The 17,177-nt window shown below is 37.9% G+C and overlaps 2 protein-coding genes and 1 long non-coding RNA gene across 8 annotated transcripts; 1 reads left to right on the top strand and 2 right to left on the bottom strand.

Moving 5' to 3' along the window:
- Window positions 1–363: 363 nt before the first annotated feature.
- LOC131534208 (ankyrin repeat and SOCS box protein 15-like) lies at window positions 364–4,721 on the bottom strand. 5 transcript variants are annotated; one of them, XM_058766938.1, is made up of 10 exons: window positions 4,665–4,721; window positions 4,105–4,209; window positions 3,958–3,995; window positions 3,735–3,866; window positions 3,172–3,330; window positions 2,856–3,101; window positions 2,558–2,729; window positions 1,611–2,151; window positions 908–1,061; window positions 364–796 (listed from the first exon to the last, which is right to left on the bottom strand). In XM_058766938.1, the coding sequence occupies exons 2-10, from the start codon at window positions 4,203–4,205 to the stop codon at window positions 624–626; spliced, it is 1,716 nt and encodes a 571-aa protein (XP_058622921.1). In that variant the 5' UTR covers window positions 4,206–4,209; window positions 4,665–4,721; the 3' UTR covers window positions 364–623. The 5 variants fall into 5 exon arrangements, with proteins under 5 accessions (XP_058622921.1, XP_058622919.1, XP_058622922.1 ...); XM_058766936.1 differs by lacking the exon at window positions 4,665–4,721 and adding an exon at window positions 4,486–4,634; XM_058766939.1 differs by lacking the exon at window positions 4,665–4,721 and adding an exon at window positions 4,486–4,634 and having other exon boundaries at window positions 2,856–3,035.
- LOC131534213 (uncharacterized) lies at window positions 4,078–7,389 on the top strand. Its single transcript, XR_009269322.1, has 3 exons — window positions 4,078–4,215; window positions 6,084–6,189; window positions 6,383–7,389. It is a non-coding gene; the product is annotated as an uncharacterized LOC131534213 (long non-coding RNA).
- LOC131534210 (ankyrin repeat and SOCS box protein 15-like) lies at window positions 5,868–16,118 on the bottom strand. 2 transcript variants are annotated; one of them, XM_058766941.1, is made up of 10 exons: window positions 15,819–16,118; window positions 15,598–15,694; window positions 15,395–15,441; window positions 14,201–14,329; window positions 13,925–14,083; window positions 13,592–13,837; window positions 13,338–13,509; window positions 11,606–12,179; window positions 6,340–6,493; window positions 5,868–6,115 (listed from the first exon to the last, which is right to left on the bottom strand). In XM_058766941.1, the coding sequence occupies exons 2-10, from the start codon at window positions 15,681–15,683 to the stop codon at window positions 5,970–5,972; spliced, it is 1,713 nt and encodes a 570-aa protein (XP_058622924.1). In that variant the 5' UTR covers window positions 15,684–15,694; window positions 15,819–16,118; the 3' UTR covers window positions 5,868–5,969. The 2 variants fall into 2 exon arrangements, with proteins under 2 accessions (XP_058622924.1, XP_058622925.1); XM_058766942.1 differs by having other exon boundaries at window positions 15,983–15,996.
- Window positions 16,119–17,177: the final 1,059 nt, after the last annotated feature.

The following is a 17,177-nucleotide window of genomic DNA, read 5'->3' as shown; positions in this document are numbered from 1 at the left end:
GAACAGGCACAGATAAGTATACAGTAAACTATAAATGCCTAATGTTTCTGACAGTTTATCAAAAGGTTAGGTGGCGAGTTTCTGATAATGCATAAGTCAAAGGTTTCTGCTTGACAGGTTGCCGAACATGCTTGATGATGTTAACAGGGCATAAAGCTATAAATAGTTATGACCTGCTTTAGTTACTTCAATTGTGACTGTGCATGTCATTCTAGAACCACAGTTTAGAAGCACTGAGGTGTGATATGCAATCTTATGTTCATTGTAATAAATACCCCTTGTGTATGTGTTGTAAAAGTGTTGTATTAAAAGTTTAAATAAAAACAATGAGTGGAAAGCAGCCTGACTTCATAGAACAGACATCAACCCTTTTATTTGTATCTGATTTTGTCAGCTAGAACATTATTTTATTGCACAAATAGCATCAAGGCAAAGTCCTTTGGAAGTGATGCGAAATTCACATTGTAGTGTTCAATGTGAAGTGTTAAAAACACTTAACATTCACATTTTTAAGTGTTTTGAACTCCTGATGGACAACTAGCGAAACCTCTGGTCATGTCAACCTCATTTTAATTTGAATAAAACTCAAGTGCTTTCTCCTTAACCTTTACCCTGAGAGACCATCACTCCTGATACATGATTCGTCCATACAAATCATATTCTTTGTACATCAAGTAGCTTTTCAGTCCTGGTGGGAAAGGACCTGAGTTTATGAACTTTGGGTCACCCAGCCTTAGTGGAGACATCTCTCTCCTGATGGCAAGTCTGCATTGGTGTTGCAGTGAACGAGGATTCCCTGGGAAAGTCAGTTTTTTTTTGACAGTTTGTTATCTAATGCTACAACATCCATATTTCTGTAAGTATAGCTTAAGTGTCCATGCCAGAATTGTTTACGCTACTCACTCACCCAATATTTCTGAAATTTCAGTCCACTCTTTATGCCTCTTTAGAACCATTTTTAGCTTGGAGCAGATGAAAACATGATTGACATAGTCGAGGAGAACCCGCACAGCTCTTCCAGAGAACTGCACTAGGCAAGAGACGCTGATGAAATCACAAAACTACATGCAAAAGAAGATAGAGACATAAGTAAAGATACATATATCACATATAAAAATGAAAACACATTTCCTTCAGAGGTAAGTTAGCTTAAAATACATTAGCTCTGTTCCAAAACCTAGTGAGTTACCTTGCTATCTACTGCTTATGATTTTTAACATTTTATTCTCAGCATGTTGCTAAACTAATGCTACAGCACTTTAGCATAGATGTGCAGATATTGGGTGAAATCTGGGACACTTTACATTTCAGTAACGTGTCCTATTAGCATGTTGCTAAGCTAATGTTGCCAAAGTAGCATAAAGTAAGTTTAAGTAGCATAAAAATACAAACATTGGGTAAAATACTCAATTTTAGTTGGATTAAACCATTTTATCGATACTTTTATGTATTGAATGAATATACACCTAGAAAAACAATTTATCTTGTTTTGTTCGCCATCTTGGGTTCATATTAACTTCATGTAGTTATGCATTTTGGAACAAATGTCTGGAGTGTGCATATGATGGCAACTTACTAGGTTTTGGAATAGACATTATGGGTGAACTTACTGGAACCTTCTCACTGGTATGTTCTGAGGAGCGACCCCATGTTGAGTCATGAGGACAATAGAAGCATTTTTCTGCATCATAACCACTGTTTAACAGCAGTCGCATCATCATCTCATCCCTCAGGCAGTATTGTAAGGCAGTGGGAAACACTGTGTCGTTGACCTCTGTGAAGTAACAGTTCACATCTGCTTGGCCGTCCAGGAGAATCCTGACAATCTCATACCTCCCAGCTCTCACCGCCACTAGGAGGCAGTGCAGGGGATCCAGGTCCGTTTTGGCTCCTGCGTTTAACAGCAACTGGGTGCCGGTCACATCTCCATTGGAGACCGCAAAGTACAAAGCTGTCTTTCGCATATCTCCATACTTCTCAGAAACATGCGCATCTATAAGAGCGTTGGCGTCAAAACCTCTGTCGACCAGGAGTTCCATGCATCGGACATGGCCTCCATCTGCAGCTGCATGAATTGGGCTCTGGCCTGAGAGACGGAGGGCTCTCCTTGTGGTTATTGGGATTAACATTCTTAAGGCGCTGTAAAGAGAACTAGATTTGATCATTTTCTGAAGAAAATGAGAGTGGTGGGACTCCAGGGGTGGGGAACGTTGATCCTGGAGGGCCACTCTCCTTCAGAGTTTAGCTCTAACCCTGAAAAAACCTAACTGCATCCTGAAGACCTTGATTAAGTAGTTCAGGTGTGTTTGATTAGGGTTGGAGCTAAACTCTGCAGGGACACTGGCCCTCCAGGATCAACGTTCCCCACCCCTGAGTTACTCATTAACCTTCAATGCATATTTTAGGAGTTAGAGGTGAATTCCATTAAATTTGTTGTATAAAGGCAAATCTTGCAAGGCTAATGCTATCGATTTCCAATTCCAAAGTCCAGTTTAACTTTAGTTAGAGCTCGGGGTGACAAAACTAGCAAAGGATTAGCATGTTTCGTTAAACTTACAGGTAATGCCCTTTGTACGCTGCACAGTGGATGGGAAGCTGTAAGGAAAGATTAGCGATGTTGGGATCGGCTCCATGTTGAAGTAAAAGTTCGATGCAGTCAGGATTGCCAGAGCCAGCAGCATCATATAGCACACTGTCTCCATTTGGCGCCTGAACATTTACATCGCCACCTGATGGTGTGGAGGACATTATGGTTTAGTGTTAGTTTAACATAAATATGTAAATGTACAATGTGAATCTGCATTAACATCCTAATGTTTTTTTATTTTCTAGAAATATTGATTGACCAGTATTACCATAGTGAATAAGGATGTCCAGCGCCTCTGCTTGTCCGTACTCTGCCGCAATCCCCATGGGCGTCACTCCATGCTCGTCCGTCTCCGAGACATTCCCTCCATGTTGCAGCAGCAGCGTAAGAATGTCAGTGCAGCCCACCTTGGCCGCCTCATGAATGGCAGTCCACTTTTTAGGGCAGGCTTGGTTCACAGATGCCCCCCGTGATATAAGTGTAAAGGCGATTTCAAATGAGTCTGTTCTTACAGCTCCAAAACAAAACACAATTACTTATTATGAAGGCACTAAAGACACTAAAAAATTTCAAATGAGACCTACCCAGTAATAAAGGGGATTCATTTTTGGTGTTTATTCTGTTGGGTGAAGCTCCGTGCTCAAGCAGAGTCCTAACAATCTCCACCAGCCCAGCTTGAGTCGCCAAAATCAATGGTGTCTCTCCATCTGCGGTTTCCTCCTCTAAACTCAACCTGTAAGAACCTTTTCACCCAAACCACTGAGTGTTGTATGAATACTATATCAGACTTGAAACTTGAATTTGATACAGTTCATTTTAGTCATTTTGTTTTGTTCGTTTGGAAAAGAAACAAGCGACTGTTATTTTAAATGAGTCATTGAATTATTCACTCAACCAATTTATTCAAAAACCATTATTAATTCAGGAACTTAAACAAGTGACTTTTATCAGTCATTGAATCATTTATATAAATGATTCATTCAGTTTCAATTCATTCAGTGTATTGCTCTGAGGCAATGGTTGATTCTGCTGTGACTTTGGGAATATTTTAACTGGCGGTGCAAAAAAGGTAAAAATATCTTGCAATATTGTGTCCAAAATGAAAGTTACTCAGAATTAATTTCTTGTTTTTTTTTAAATAGCTCACCATAAAGTACCATCTCCAGCACCTGCACAGATTGCTGGACAGCAGCCCTATGAATTGGGTACCACCCCTTGCTATCCACCTCAGTGAATGCGGCAGGATAGTCCGACAGCTCCTGCAGAGCAAAGAGGTCACCTGTGGGGCCAGATGAAATTACCTTACGCTTTGTATTTTCCCTTTAACCTAATTGTTTTACAGCAAGCATAAAATCTGGTGGGAGTTTCACCTCGGAATATTGCATCCAAGATCTTTTGATGTTCCGCACTGGATTTATTTGCAGGATAGAAAAAGTGGATGGTAATATAATGTTTACTAAGATATGTTTGCTTTATTTCAAGATTCCAAAAGGCAACTTCTTATGTGAACATCACACCTTCCGAGAGAGGCAATGTCTTTACATGACTCTTGAATGCTCAGTTGGGTTGCAGCATCAAGAAGGTCATCGTCCTCATCTAGATCACCTGATGAATCCATTTTCCTGGAGGTAAATAAAAAGCTTTTATAGGAACACGTGGAGAGTATAGAATGTTTTTACATTCATTGTTTGTGATATGCATTATAAAATTTATCTTTGATGTCAAGTTTATTGTTTTAACCAAAACCAAATTCTCAGAATAGTTTAATATGACACTTTAGTCATATAACAGAAAGGTTGAAGTGACCACTCAGTTTCTATAAAGACACTTCTGCTTCTAGTTAAAAGGAATTCACTTCGTCTGTCTTTCAAAGTAGTTGCTTTCACAGAAACACTTACATTTTTACAGTCCTCACAGCTGAACAGGCAGATTTCAACATTTATACACTGCTGGAAACTAACTTTGCGTTAGTTTCAAGGAAATTCTGAACTAGAGCATGCACAACCAACACTTCGTCCGCCACTTCCAATGAATCATTCACACTTCACCGAACCGTAAACAAAGGCTGTAATCTCACCTTGTGAAATACAGTTCCAGTGAAATCACGCGTCTCTCACTGCTGTGCCAGTACTTTAGCCGCACTCAATCTGAACTTGAGTGCCCCCCCTTCCCATGCTCAAAACAGCAACAGACATGCATCTAAATTTGGCTTTCACCTGCTCTGGTCTTTGCCATGCACACCATTAAAGTCAAATGACCACATAATCACTTTATTTATTTATTTTATTTTAGTTTTTTGTGCATTAAAATACATATTTTTACACAGCTTGCAAATAAGCATCTGTAATCTGAAATGAATAATTTAGAAAATTACCATATTTTTTTCATGTTACTACAGTATATCAAATAATTACTGCAATACCACCAATTGTCAACGTTTGTATACAGTCATACAGTATACCTTTTTATAGCCTTCTATAAATGTAATTGACCCATACAGAGTGCAGCTACTGATATACTGTATGCAGCGCAGGCATAACTTTGCAGCTGGGGAAATCCCAGAGTCACTTCATTATAGCCACCATGTGTTCAATGAATAACTAGAGAAAACAATCTTGGAAAGTCTCTTGGAGGGTGGCTTGAAAAAATGCTTCAATTGTCTTAATGTTTAATTTTTTACAAGTATTGGGCAATGTGTTGGATTTCGGCCTACATGGTCAAAAGGAATGAATAAAGGAATAAAAACGGGACTTTATGAGGTTGAATTATGAAAGAATAACTATGAATGTGAGCATAAATATAAATTTGAGTTTACAAATTAACAGCGTAAAGATGTTTATAAACAGTCTGAAATTTCAGGTTTGATGATTATGAGTGTATGGTTTAAAAAATTAATAATAAATAAATGGAAGGTGGTATAGAAAAAAATAGAGGGTAAAAATGGAAAGAGTAGGATAATAGACAATGACTTGGATGAAGAACAAAAATAGAGCTTTGTTCTGACTCATCTAGAAGGAGTTTAGAAGCTGAAACAAAGAATAAATGACAGTGTAGCAGAAGAAACCTTGGTAATAGCACACTGGCACTGTCAAACTGACATATGAATGAAAGTACATTTTTATTTAATATCCCAGACAGTTGCAAAATCATTTTAATCACTGTTCAATATAGGATTCACCATGCTGTATGAATACAATTAACATTATAAAAAGCTTTTTTGTGTTCTAAAACTTAATCCATACAGTATGAATTGTTAAAATAAGTTGTTACATCAATTAGCATTTTATATTACTGACAAAAAGATAATGTGCAGTACATATATGCAACATTCAGTGAAAGAAGATATCAGACAAAAAAAATTAAATTGTTATATTTGTACTGATCAAATCAGATCATATTCCTTGTACAGCAGGTAATTTTTAATCGGAGGTGGAAAAGAATCCATTATAACGGTATTACAGAGTCTTTTAATGGTCAGGTGTTTTCTGATTTCCAGACGACAGAGGTGCTTCAGGGATCGTGGGTTGTCTGGAACAAATTCAGAAGATATTAGTCTGCATTCCCTGAGACTAGAGAACCATCGATCTGTTGCTAGAGAACAGGTACTATCTTCTCACATGCATTTGGTCATTTTGAGACTCTGAGCTGTAATTTGCAGAAGTTTCTTCATTTGACCCAGAATGAGACTTCCATATGTCATAAAAAGACTGGCTGAATAGGTAAATAATTCAATGTGAACCCAGTGAACTCACTCAAGATGGTGTATATCTCTTCCCACTCCTTTTGCTTCTCCAGGATGGATCTCAGACGTGAGCAGAGGGGAACGCAGCTGACATAGTCCAGTAGGATCAGTACCACTCGTCCCGAAAGGTCGACCAGGCAGCACAGACTCATGAAGTCACAGAACTGGGATGTAAAGGCAACATAAATTTAGCAATTTAAATGTCATAATATTATTCATTTAGTAATATAAAATAAATGATAATACATACAATAGGGTTCAGTTAATCAATGAACTTTGTTTCATAACTAACACTGAATAACATTTTTCACAGCATTTAATATTCTAGGTTAATGTTTATTTATAAGCATTTGTTAATTCACGTTCGTTCGTTAATTAATGTTCATTTGTACAACTTTAAATGTTAAAATGTATATGTAGAAATTTTAATTAACCCAGATTAATAAATGCTGTAATATTTTCATTGTTATTTTGTGATGCCTAATGATAGCAAAATGTTTTTGGTCACACTTTATATTAGGTGGCCTTAACTACTATGTACTTACATCAAAAAATAAGTACAATGTAATTATTGTGTTCATACTGTATTGCAAAACACTTTTGCTGCTATTGAGGTGGGATACGCGTAAGGTTATAGGGACAGGTTTGGTGGTATGGGTGGGTTAAAGTGTAAGGGATGGGTCAAAAGTGTAATTATAAATGTAATTACAGAAATTAATTACAGATGTAATTACATATTGTCATGAGTCCGGGTCAGCGATGATCCCTCTCACCACCAGAGGTTGCTACCTCCCGTGTTCCCGGACTCAGTTGCCATTACTCCACACACCTGCCACTCATCACACTCCCAGCTGTTCCCCATCACTATGGACTATTTATACACCTCACTCCCGCTACTCTGTCTGGTGGAATTAATAATTGTTTGTAAGTTGTTGTAGTTGCCGGTCGTTACTCTGTGGACACACGCACTGTGTTGCCGTCTGTTGTGTCCCGTTCTGTAACCTGTTTTCTTTTTGCCTTGTTGGCTTTTTGTTGTTTATTAAAGTGGTTTTTCCCTGCATCTGGACCCAGACCTTGTTCCTTCCTTGCACATCCCTACCGTGCCGTGACACATATAGGTATTTAAAAAAATATAAGTACAGTGTAAAAACATGAATGTACACAATAAGTGCATTGTACCAAATGATTAATTTAAATGTTATTACATAGTAGTTAAGGCCACCTAATATAAAGTGGGACCATGTTTTTTTTATGGAATCTATTACTAAATAAATAAATGTTCAATTAAAGTGTCTTTATTCTGTTCCAAAACCTAGTCGGCTGCAACCAGTGATTGCTATGTTGAATGGAAAGAGATGGAGAGCTACAGCCAGCTGATGTGAGAAAAAGTATTGCAAAAGTAACATAATCCGTTACTTTCTGTAAAAAGTAACATAAGTTGTTACTTTTTTAGGGAGTAACACAATATTGTAATGCATTAATTTTTGAAGAAAACTTTCCCCAATTAGACATTTTTCCAATTGAGAGGTGGAGACAGTGACCATTAACGATGCAATAAAGATTTAATTTTATGCAAATGAGCAGGGACACAATGACTGCCGATAGGACAAAGGACATTGGAAAAGACATTGTTCATGTCATGTTGCCAAATTACATTATTAATCACAAAACAATATGTAGCGCAGAACATATCAAACAGTCTCTTTTAAAGGGATAGTTCACCCAAAAAATTAAAATTCTGTCATTAATTACTCACCCTCATGTCGTTCCAAACCTGTAAGACCTTTGTTCTTTGGAACAGAAATTAAGATATTTTTGATGAAATCCGAGAGCTTTCTGACCCTCCATAGACAGCAACACAACTGACACGTTCAAGGCCCAGAAAGGTAGCAAGGACATCATTAAAATAGTCCATGTGACATTAGTGGTTCAAGCTTAATTTTATGAAGTTACGAGAATATATTTTGTGCAGAAAAATAACAACTTTATTCAACAATTTCTTCTCTTCCATGTCAGTCTCTGCTGCGTATTTTCAGATTTCATCCAAAATATCTTAATTTGTGTTCTGAAGATGAACGAAGGTCTTATGGGTTTGGAACGACATGAGGGTGAGTAATTAATGACAGAATTTTTATTTGGGTGAACTATCCCTTTAGTTATATAGAGCTGTCTTTTTGGTATCAAAATGCGAAAAATCTTACGAAAAATGTGAAAAGCACAGTGTTTTTTTACCAGTCCTGATTCTAACACAAACCCCCAGCTTTCGCCATAGTTTTGCAGCTTTCAAAGCAAAAACAAAAGCTGCTGCTGTCCATATCATTTTCCATCGTCTCCTTTAGCATTCATAAGTACATTGTGTGCGTGTATTTTGCAATTTTAGTTTGAAAGATCAGAAAAGACCCATACATACAGTGGGGCAAAAAAGTATTTAGTCAGCCACCAATTGTGCAAGTTCTCCCACTTAAAAAGATGAGAGAGGCCTGTAATTTTCATCATAGGTATACCTCAACTATGAGAGACAAAATGAGAAAACAAAACAGAAAATCACATTGTAGGATTTTTAAAGAATTAATTGGTAAATTCCTCGGTAAAATAAGTATTTGGTCACCTACAAACAAGCAAGATTTCTGGCTCTCACAGACCTGTAACTTCTTCTTTAAGAGGCTCCTCTGTCCTCCACTCGTTACCTGTATTAATGGCATCTGTTTGAACTCGTTATCAGTATAAAAGACACCTGTCCACAACCTCAAACAGTCCAACTCCAAACTCCACCGTGGCCAAGACCAAAGAGCTGTCAAAGGACACCAGAAACAAAATTGTAGACCTGCACCAGGCTGGGAAGACTGAATCTGCAATAGGTAAGCAGCTTGGTGTGAAGAAATCAACTGTGGAGCAATTATTAGAAAATGGAAGACATACAAGACCACTGATAATCTCCCTCGATCTGGGGCTCCACGAAGATCTCACCCGTGGGGTCAAAATGATCACAAGAACTGTGAGCAAAATCCCAGAACCACACGGGGACCTAGTGAATGACCTGCAGAGAGCTGGGACCAAAGTAACAAAGGCTACCATCAGTAACACACTGCGCCAGGGACTCAAATCCTGCAGTGCCAGACGTGTCCCCTGCTTAAGCCAGTACATGTCCGCCCGTCTGAAGTTTGCTAGAGAGCATTTGGATGATCCAGAAGAGGATTGGGAGAATGTCATATGGTCAGATGAAACCAAAATAGAACTTTTGGTAAAAACTCAAAGAATGCTGAGTTGCATCCAAAGAACACCATACCTACTGTGAAGCATGGGGTGGAAACATCATGCTTTGGGGCTGTTTTTCTGCAAAGGGACCAGGACGACTGATCCGTAAACGAAAGAATGAATGGGGCCATGTATCGTGAGATTTTGAGTGAAAACCTCCTTCCATCAGCAAGGGCATTGAAGATGAAACGTGACTGGGTCTTTCAGCATGACAATGATCCCAAACACACCGCCTGGCAACGAAGGAGTGGCTTCAGAAGAAGCATTTCAAGGTCCTGGAGTGGCCTAGCCAGTCTCCAGATCTCAACCCCATCGAAAATCTTTGAGGGAGTTGAAAGTCCGTGTTGCCCAGCGACAGCCCCAAAACATTACTGCTCTAGAGGAGATCTGCATGGAGGAATGGGCCAAAATACCAGCAACAGTGTGTGAAGACTTACAGAAAACGTTTGACCTCTGTCATTGCCAACAAAGGGTATATAACAAAGTATTGAGATGAAATTTTGTTATTGACCAAATACTTATTTTCCACCATAATTTGCAAATAAATTCTTAAAAAATCCTACAATGTGATTTTCTGGATTTTTTTTTAAATTTTGTCTCTCATAGTTGAGGTATACCTATGATGAAAATTACAGGCCTCTCTCATCTTTTTAAGTGGGAGAACTTGCACAATTGGTGGCTGACTAAATACTTTTTTGCCCCACTGTATACCCACCCATCAAAGAAATCAGGAAAGTGGTCAAAAATGGTTGAAAGTGGACAAAAGAGGCGATCGGCTAAAACGCATCTTAAAAAAGGTTCTGTACATTTTGCACTACTGAATAAAAAAGTATATTTACAGTCAGTGTAATCAAGTATATTTTGCCAGAACCTGCAATCTTCGATTACATTTTTTAACTTTGCAATAGTGCATTCCGGAATTTCACTCATGATGCTTCCTTAGAATTTATCTAATACAAGCCCTGTGTTAAAATATGTCTTCTTCTGTACTATTTGGTAGGCAAAAAACAGTACATGAGCTGAGTAGTATGTCCGAAGCATACAGTAAAACAGCTGGCAGAAAGTACTCCGGTAACCTACTGCTTCCACCTGTGCACATCTGATGGACACTTTACTATCCCATGAGGCCATGGGGGAGGAGTTGTGAATGGCAGTGAAGTGACACAACTGGCACTTTAGGTAACATGATAGTGACAACATGGCAGTTGTAATGCGTTAATTTCATTCATAGTACACACGTTCATACTTTTAATCAGTCACAAAGTAACTTGCAATCCAAATGTAGTTCCTACTATACTATGCTGCTATTTGAAAAAGTGGTGAAAAAGTTTAGGCCTACTTATAATCCAAAGATGCGAATTCAACAAAAATGGAATATCGCATAAAACATTTGCGAATAAAGCACCGTTTCCATCCAATGAGTCAAAGAGAACAAAATCATCACTTCCTGATAAACTGCCACTAAATAACACTAAGAAAAGCAGGAGAAGCCACTGAATATAATAATTTTCATATACAATAAATTGCGCCTCAAAGTGACCAGACGAAACACAATAAATGCGGTTATTGCTTTTGGAAATGAATCCCAGCTGTTTGTGAACGCAGTCGTGACTCGTGTAAGACAGTTATACACAAATACGTTGATGAAAAACTTTGCTCAAGCATTTCAGAACGACCAAAAAACATTTCAGATGCTGTGCAACGAGATCGGTCCGCTGGTTAGTCAAGTTATCCCATGCCATCGCGCAAAGTCACATGACTTTTTTGATGCGCGTGGTGGAATTTATTCATCATAGTTTATGTGCTTTTTTTCTTATCGAATAAAATGTTTATCCTACTCAGTTTTGCACGCAAGTTTTTTTTTTTTATGCACGTTTTTAGAATTTATGTGCAACTTGGCATTTCCATCCAGTGTTTTTTTTTTATGCGCTATTCCAAAATGCGCATAAAAATAGATGGATGGAAACATAGCTAATGTAGGCTTTGGAACAGAACTTTTTGTAATCAGGCCCAAGACTCACAGGTATTTTCTTGTCTCCTCCATCACAGATATCACAACATGGTTTGTGTAGATGCATGTCCTTCCAAGCAAACCCCATGTTGAAATGGAAATCATGGTGACAATGGAAACATTTGCCTACATCATATCCATTATTAAGAAGTAATCGCATCATCATCTCATCCTTCAGGCAGTATTGTAAGGCAGTGGGAAACAATGTGTTGTTGACCTCTGTGAAGTAACAGTTCACATCTGCTTTGCCGGCCAGGAGAATCCTGACAAGCTCATACCTCCTAGCTCTCACTGCCACTAGGAGGCAGTGCAGGGGATCCAGGTCAGGTTTGGCTCCTGCATTCAGCAGCATCTCAGTGCAAATCACATCTCCATTTGAGACGGCAAAGTAAAGGGCGCTCCTACGCATGTCGCTGTAGTTTTCAGATATGGTTTGGTCAAGTAGAGCATTCACATTAAAACCGCTGTCAATCAGGAGCTGCAGGCACTGCGCATGACCTCCATCTACAGCAGCGTGTACTGGACTCTGGCCAGACTCTCTGAGAGCCGTCTTGCTTGTGACTGATATCAGTATTTTTAACACTCTGTAAATGGAATTGGTATGACTCAGGTAAGTATATGTGTAAGGTTGTTTTGAACACTTTTACTTTTTACTCGGACTGTTAATAGGGGTTTCTTCAGCTTTTGTCACTGGGTTGATTTAAATTAAAACACACTTTTATAAAATGAATGTCACATTAAATTGACTTCGAAACTTTATTCAACATTTATTTTTGCTTATTTTCCATCAAATCCATCATAAAAAAATTGGATCATTATGTATAATTTTGAGATATTACCAAAGAGTGAAATGCACATAAACCAAACCAAAATCTGTATTTTAAAAAAATTATTTAAATCGATTTCTTAAAAAATTATAGCATTTATGAAGTTTCCTATGAAGTGATGGTAAAAAAATCGAGATGGGAGGAAAATTATATTTCGATGTGTGCTGTGTTCTATAGCAAAGTTCCCTCGAGACAAACTTTTGTGATGGAAATAAAATGAGGTGGGAGGAAAAACTATATTTCAGTGCTTTGGTGAATAAATGCATATTTTCTTAGGGGAACTCCTATCTTTTCCCCCCATCATCATCATTATCATTATTACTATAATAATAAAAATAATTATTATTATTATCAAGTTACTGTTCTGTTACTGTGCTTGTTTACCAGAGCTGGAAGTAACATTTTAGAAATTATGAGCATAAAATGAAGAATAAAAAGGAAAAAACATGTTTAAAAAACATTATTTCCAGTCAAACTGTAATTGTCAAATTATGTAAAAAAAAAAATTAAAAAATAAAGTGTAACAATTATGTAATTATCAATTTATAATACATGAAATGCTAATTGTGAAATTAGGTTTAGCAAGACTAAGTAATCTGCGAAAGAATCTGCTGATTTAATCCAAACATTAAAAATGTGACGTTTAAATATAGTACATTATCTGAGATGTGGTGGAAATAACACTGGTGAGAATTTTCATTAATTCTTTAGAAAAAAAAACAAATGAAGAAAGAAGGACAGAATTCACCAGTGATTTATACACACTGTTAGACATTGTTAGTGGACGAATTAAACTAGCAAGACTGAAAAATTGTTTCTACTAGGCTAAAAATGCCAATAGTTACAAAAAAGACCCAACTGCCCTCATGTTAATGTGTTTTAGTGTTTATCTATTTCAAATTATTCTACACTTACAGGTAGTGGCCCTCATAGGCTGCACGATGAATAGGAAGATGCCCGGTCAAGCTGGCCAGGTTTGGTGAGGCTCCATGTTCAAGCAGAAGCTCCACACAGTCTGGGTTTCCAGAACCAGCTGCATCCATCAGCACACTTTCACCTTTACTGGACTGTGCATTCACATCAGCTCCTTGTCAAGATAGATAGATTAATATTGATTAAAACAAATCTTCTTTAATCTCTCTCTCATTTGTGAGATCAAAGTTTCTCACCACTATCAATGAGAACTTGGAGGACTTCAAGATTGGCGCATTCTGCTGCTACACTCAACAGTATTGCTCCGCGACAGTCCCTCACTGATATCTGGCCGCCACGTCTCAACAGCAGCATTAAGATGTTAACGCAACCCACTTGGGCTGCTTCATGCAGTGCCGTCCACCTCTTCGAACATACCTGATCCACTACAGCTCCATATGCAATGAGAGCGTACACCATTTGATAAGATCGGACTCTTACCGCTTGGACAAAATAAAGAAGAGAGAGTTATAATTATTATGGAAATTACATCAACAGGTCAACCAATCAACAGTTAAGTTGTGCTTCACCCAGCAGAAGTGGAGACTCCTTTTTGATGTTGGGGTTGTGTGGTAGTGCTCCATGTTCCAAAAGGATCCTGACGTTCTCCTCCAGTCCAGCTTGAACTGCTAAAGTCAAGGCAGTCTCTCCATTCCTACCTTTGTCCTCCAAGTCTAGCTGGCTGGAGACTGTGGATTATATGATTATCAAATATCTCAAAACCAATGTTATGTATGTCTGACAAAGTCTCAATAACTTATCCAACCCTTACATCAGAATTGTGTCCATCCATGTTCAGAACTCACCCAGAATTGCCTTCAGTACTTTCCCTGATGGTTGCATGGCGGCTCGATGGAGCGGTAGAAGTCCTCTACTGTCAACTTCCTTGAAGGCTGAAGGAAATTGCCTGAGCTCATGGATGACTGCAGTGTCACCTTATGATCAGGGGACATAAACAGATTACAGAAGTAATAGCTTTGTTCAACACCACGTTTTAAAGCATCAGCTTGATGAATCTACTTTGTTAATTTGGAAAAATTAAATTAAAATACTTGCAGCCTAATTAGTGGTTCTTAAAGGGGTCATATGACGTTGCTCAGAATAACATTATTTGGTGTATTTGGTGTTATGCAATGTGTTTGTGTGGTTTTAATTTAAAAAAACACATTATTTCCCACATACTGTACATTATTGTTGCTCCTCTATGCTCCGTCTTTCTGAAACGCATTTATTTTTACAAAGCTCATCGTTCTGAGAAGCAAGGTGTGCTCTGATTGGCCAGCTATCCAGTGCGTTGTGATTGGCTGAATACCTCAAGTGTGAGATGGAAATGTTACGCCCCTTACGGTATTATGATGCCATGTCCTGGCTCGACGAGACAAAAACAATAAAACCCATTATAAACGAGGCATTTAGTCTTTGCAACTTTAGGGACCTTATCTATGCATGAACAGCTTGGAACAATCGTATCATATGACCCCTTTAAGATTGTTACACTGGTGGACCCCATTGGAGAATCTCTAGGCTCACTTTAAGAAAGGACGATTCTATGAGGAACTTACAAGATAGATCCCACAAGTTCCTGCAAGAACTTTAAGGAACTTGTCATCACAACACCATCATATGGGAAAGACTTGCAGCAAGATTAGCGCTTGAAGTATATACTTGAATAGGACGGGGTGTCCAATTCTGCTCCTGGAGGGTCACTGTCCTGCAGAGTTTAACTCAAACCACAATTAAACAAACCTGAACCAATAATCAAGGTCTTCATGATTACAGGCAGGTATGTTGGGAAAAGTTGGAGCTAAACTCTGCAGGACGTTGGCCCTCCAGGACCAAGTTTGGAAACCCCTGCAATAGGATATTTGAGGGATCTTCAGAAGGGTCCTGAGGTTCTTCAGGGGGTTCAGCAAGTGTGGCAATCTGAGGAACCTCAAGTATCTTTTCATGTTTATGGTGATAGAACAGAAAGAAAATATTTGAAGGCATTGATCCATTACCTGTCTGGATTGCTGTCATCAGTTTCAAATTCTCATCACTGGTGGAGCTTCAAGAATATAAATAATGTTCTGAGAGAAAGTATTGCTTTTTGCTATTTTAAATATTCAGTTTCCATGAACACATGTACATATAATAAAAAAAGAATACATCAATCAGTCAAACCAATGCGTTAGTTTAGAAGATGGTACATGAGCATACATACCTGTTTTTCGATATTGCAAAAGATTCTTCAATGCTCAGCTGAATGAGATAATCGGTGAATTCATCTTCATTCATCTTGTCCCACATAACATGCCCGTCTAGAAAACATATCCCATAAATCAAAGAGCATCAGTGACTACTGGAGCTAATCAGAGCAAAGTACAACAAAATGAGTTATATTTACAAATATGAACCTTTTAGTAAGCATAACTGCAGGCTCACCTATGTGACTAGACTCATCAAGGTCAATTTTCTAACCACCAAGTTACATGAGCTTTTATATCTGACCATGACCTGCTTTCTTTGCCAGTGAAGTGCCGTGCAATAAATTCCATTCCATTAGATATAGTCTGTTTCTATTGTAGTCACTTTTAGGCAACACACACCTGAATAAAATATGTTGTCATACTCTGGGAAGTGATATCACATGAGAGAAGTCACTTTTCAAATCAGGGTATAATCAGGGTATCTTCCGTTCATTCATTTAAATTTAGGCTAGGGGGTAGCTATGAGATGTGCATAAATTAATATTAAGCTATGACAAAATAATAACATAACTTTTTTAATAACTTAATTCTCGCACAGGTTGCCGAAATTATGCCCATACAGAAGTAAGCCGTTTATAGGCTCTGCACCAGTGTATGGTTAGCTATTGGCTATTGGTTAGCCATTTGTTAGTCTGGTTGTTTGGTGAGAAAGTAATTAAATATAGTTGCAATAAACGCGTTAAGAATGCATACAACTGTAGCAGCAGGACTGTTTTCTGCTGCGCAGAACTGCGAAGAACTAATGATGGCACAGTTTAGTTTGGTTGACCAATCAGTGGAAAGGGGCGTTTTATTCCCGCCCACATGCAGAGATGGAATATTCTAACCAGGAGTGTAAAACGGAAAATCAAGCATTATTTTTCATGTTTTGTTTTTTTGTTTTGTTTTTTTTTTTTTGGGAAAAATTGAAAAACTTATTTTTCTGTTTTTAATATTAAATTAAAAAATGAATGAACGGAAGATACCCTGATTGTACACGGGCCATTTATTCTACGAAATGCCTCCAAATACCCTAATCTTAATCTAATTTGCACGCTGCAGCATTGTTTGTTTTTCATTATTACAGAGGCATATCAGGCACAGCAGGGGGCAGGATCAAGTGATTTTTCAGTTGGGAAGTCATTTCAGTGAAACGATTCATTTGGACGGGACGGTTCAATGAACTGGTTCCAAAACGATTGCAAATTATTTTGTCCTCACAAAATTGTTGCTTCTTATTGTTTGTTGGTACTTTATGACCGTTTTATTAGATTATATACAAGTGTCGTTGTTAATTTTGTTAATATGCATTATTCAATAACAAATATGCACCATGGTATTTTTGGACATGGTAAGCCTACAATGTTTTTTTTGAATGTATAATACCGTAGGGTAACCCAGTAAATACCATGGTTACATGTATATACTAATAATTTATGAAGATCCGTTTTGTAAGGGTAATTAACCAATTAACCATCTTTATCATTTTTTTTTAATTCGAAGTCATTACGATTACAAACGCTTTGCGAATCGGTTCGACTGAACCTTTAAAAAG

The sequence above is a fragment of the Onychostoma macrolepis genome, chromosome 25, assembly GCF_012432095.1.
Source record: "Onychostoma macrolepis isolate SWU-2019 chromosome 25, ASM1243209v1, whole genome shotgun sequence".
NCBI lineage: Eukaryota > Metazoa > Chordata > Actinopteri > Cypriniformes > Cyprinidae > Onychostoma > Onychostoma macrolepis.
Note: the sequence above shows the minus strand (reverse complement) of the source record. Positions and strands in the feature narration are given on the sequence as shown.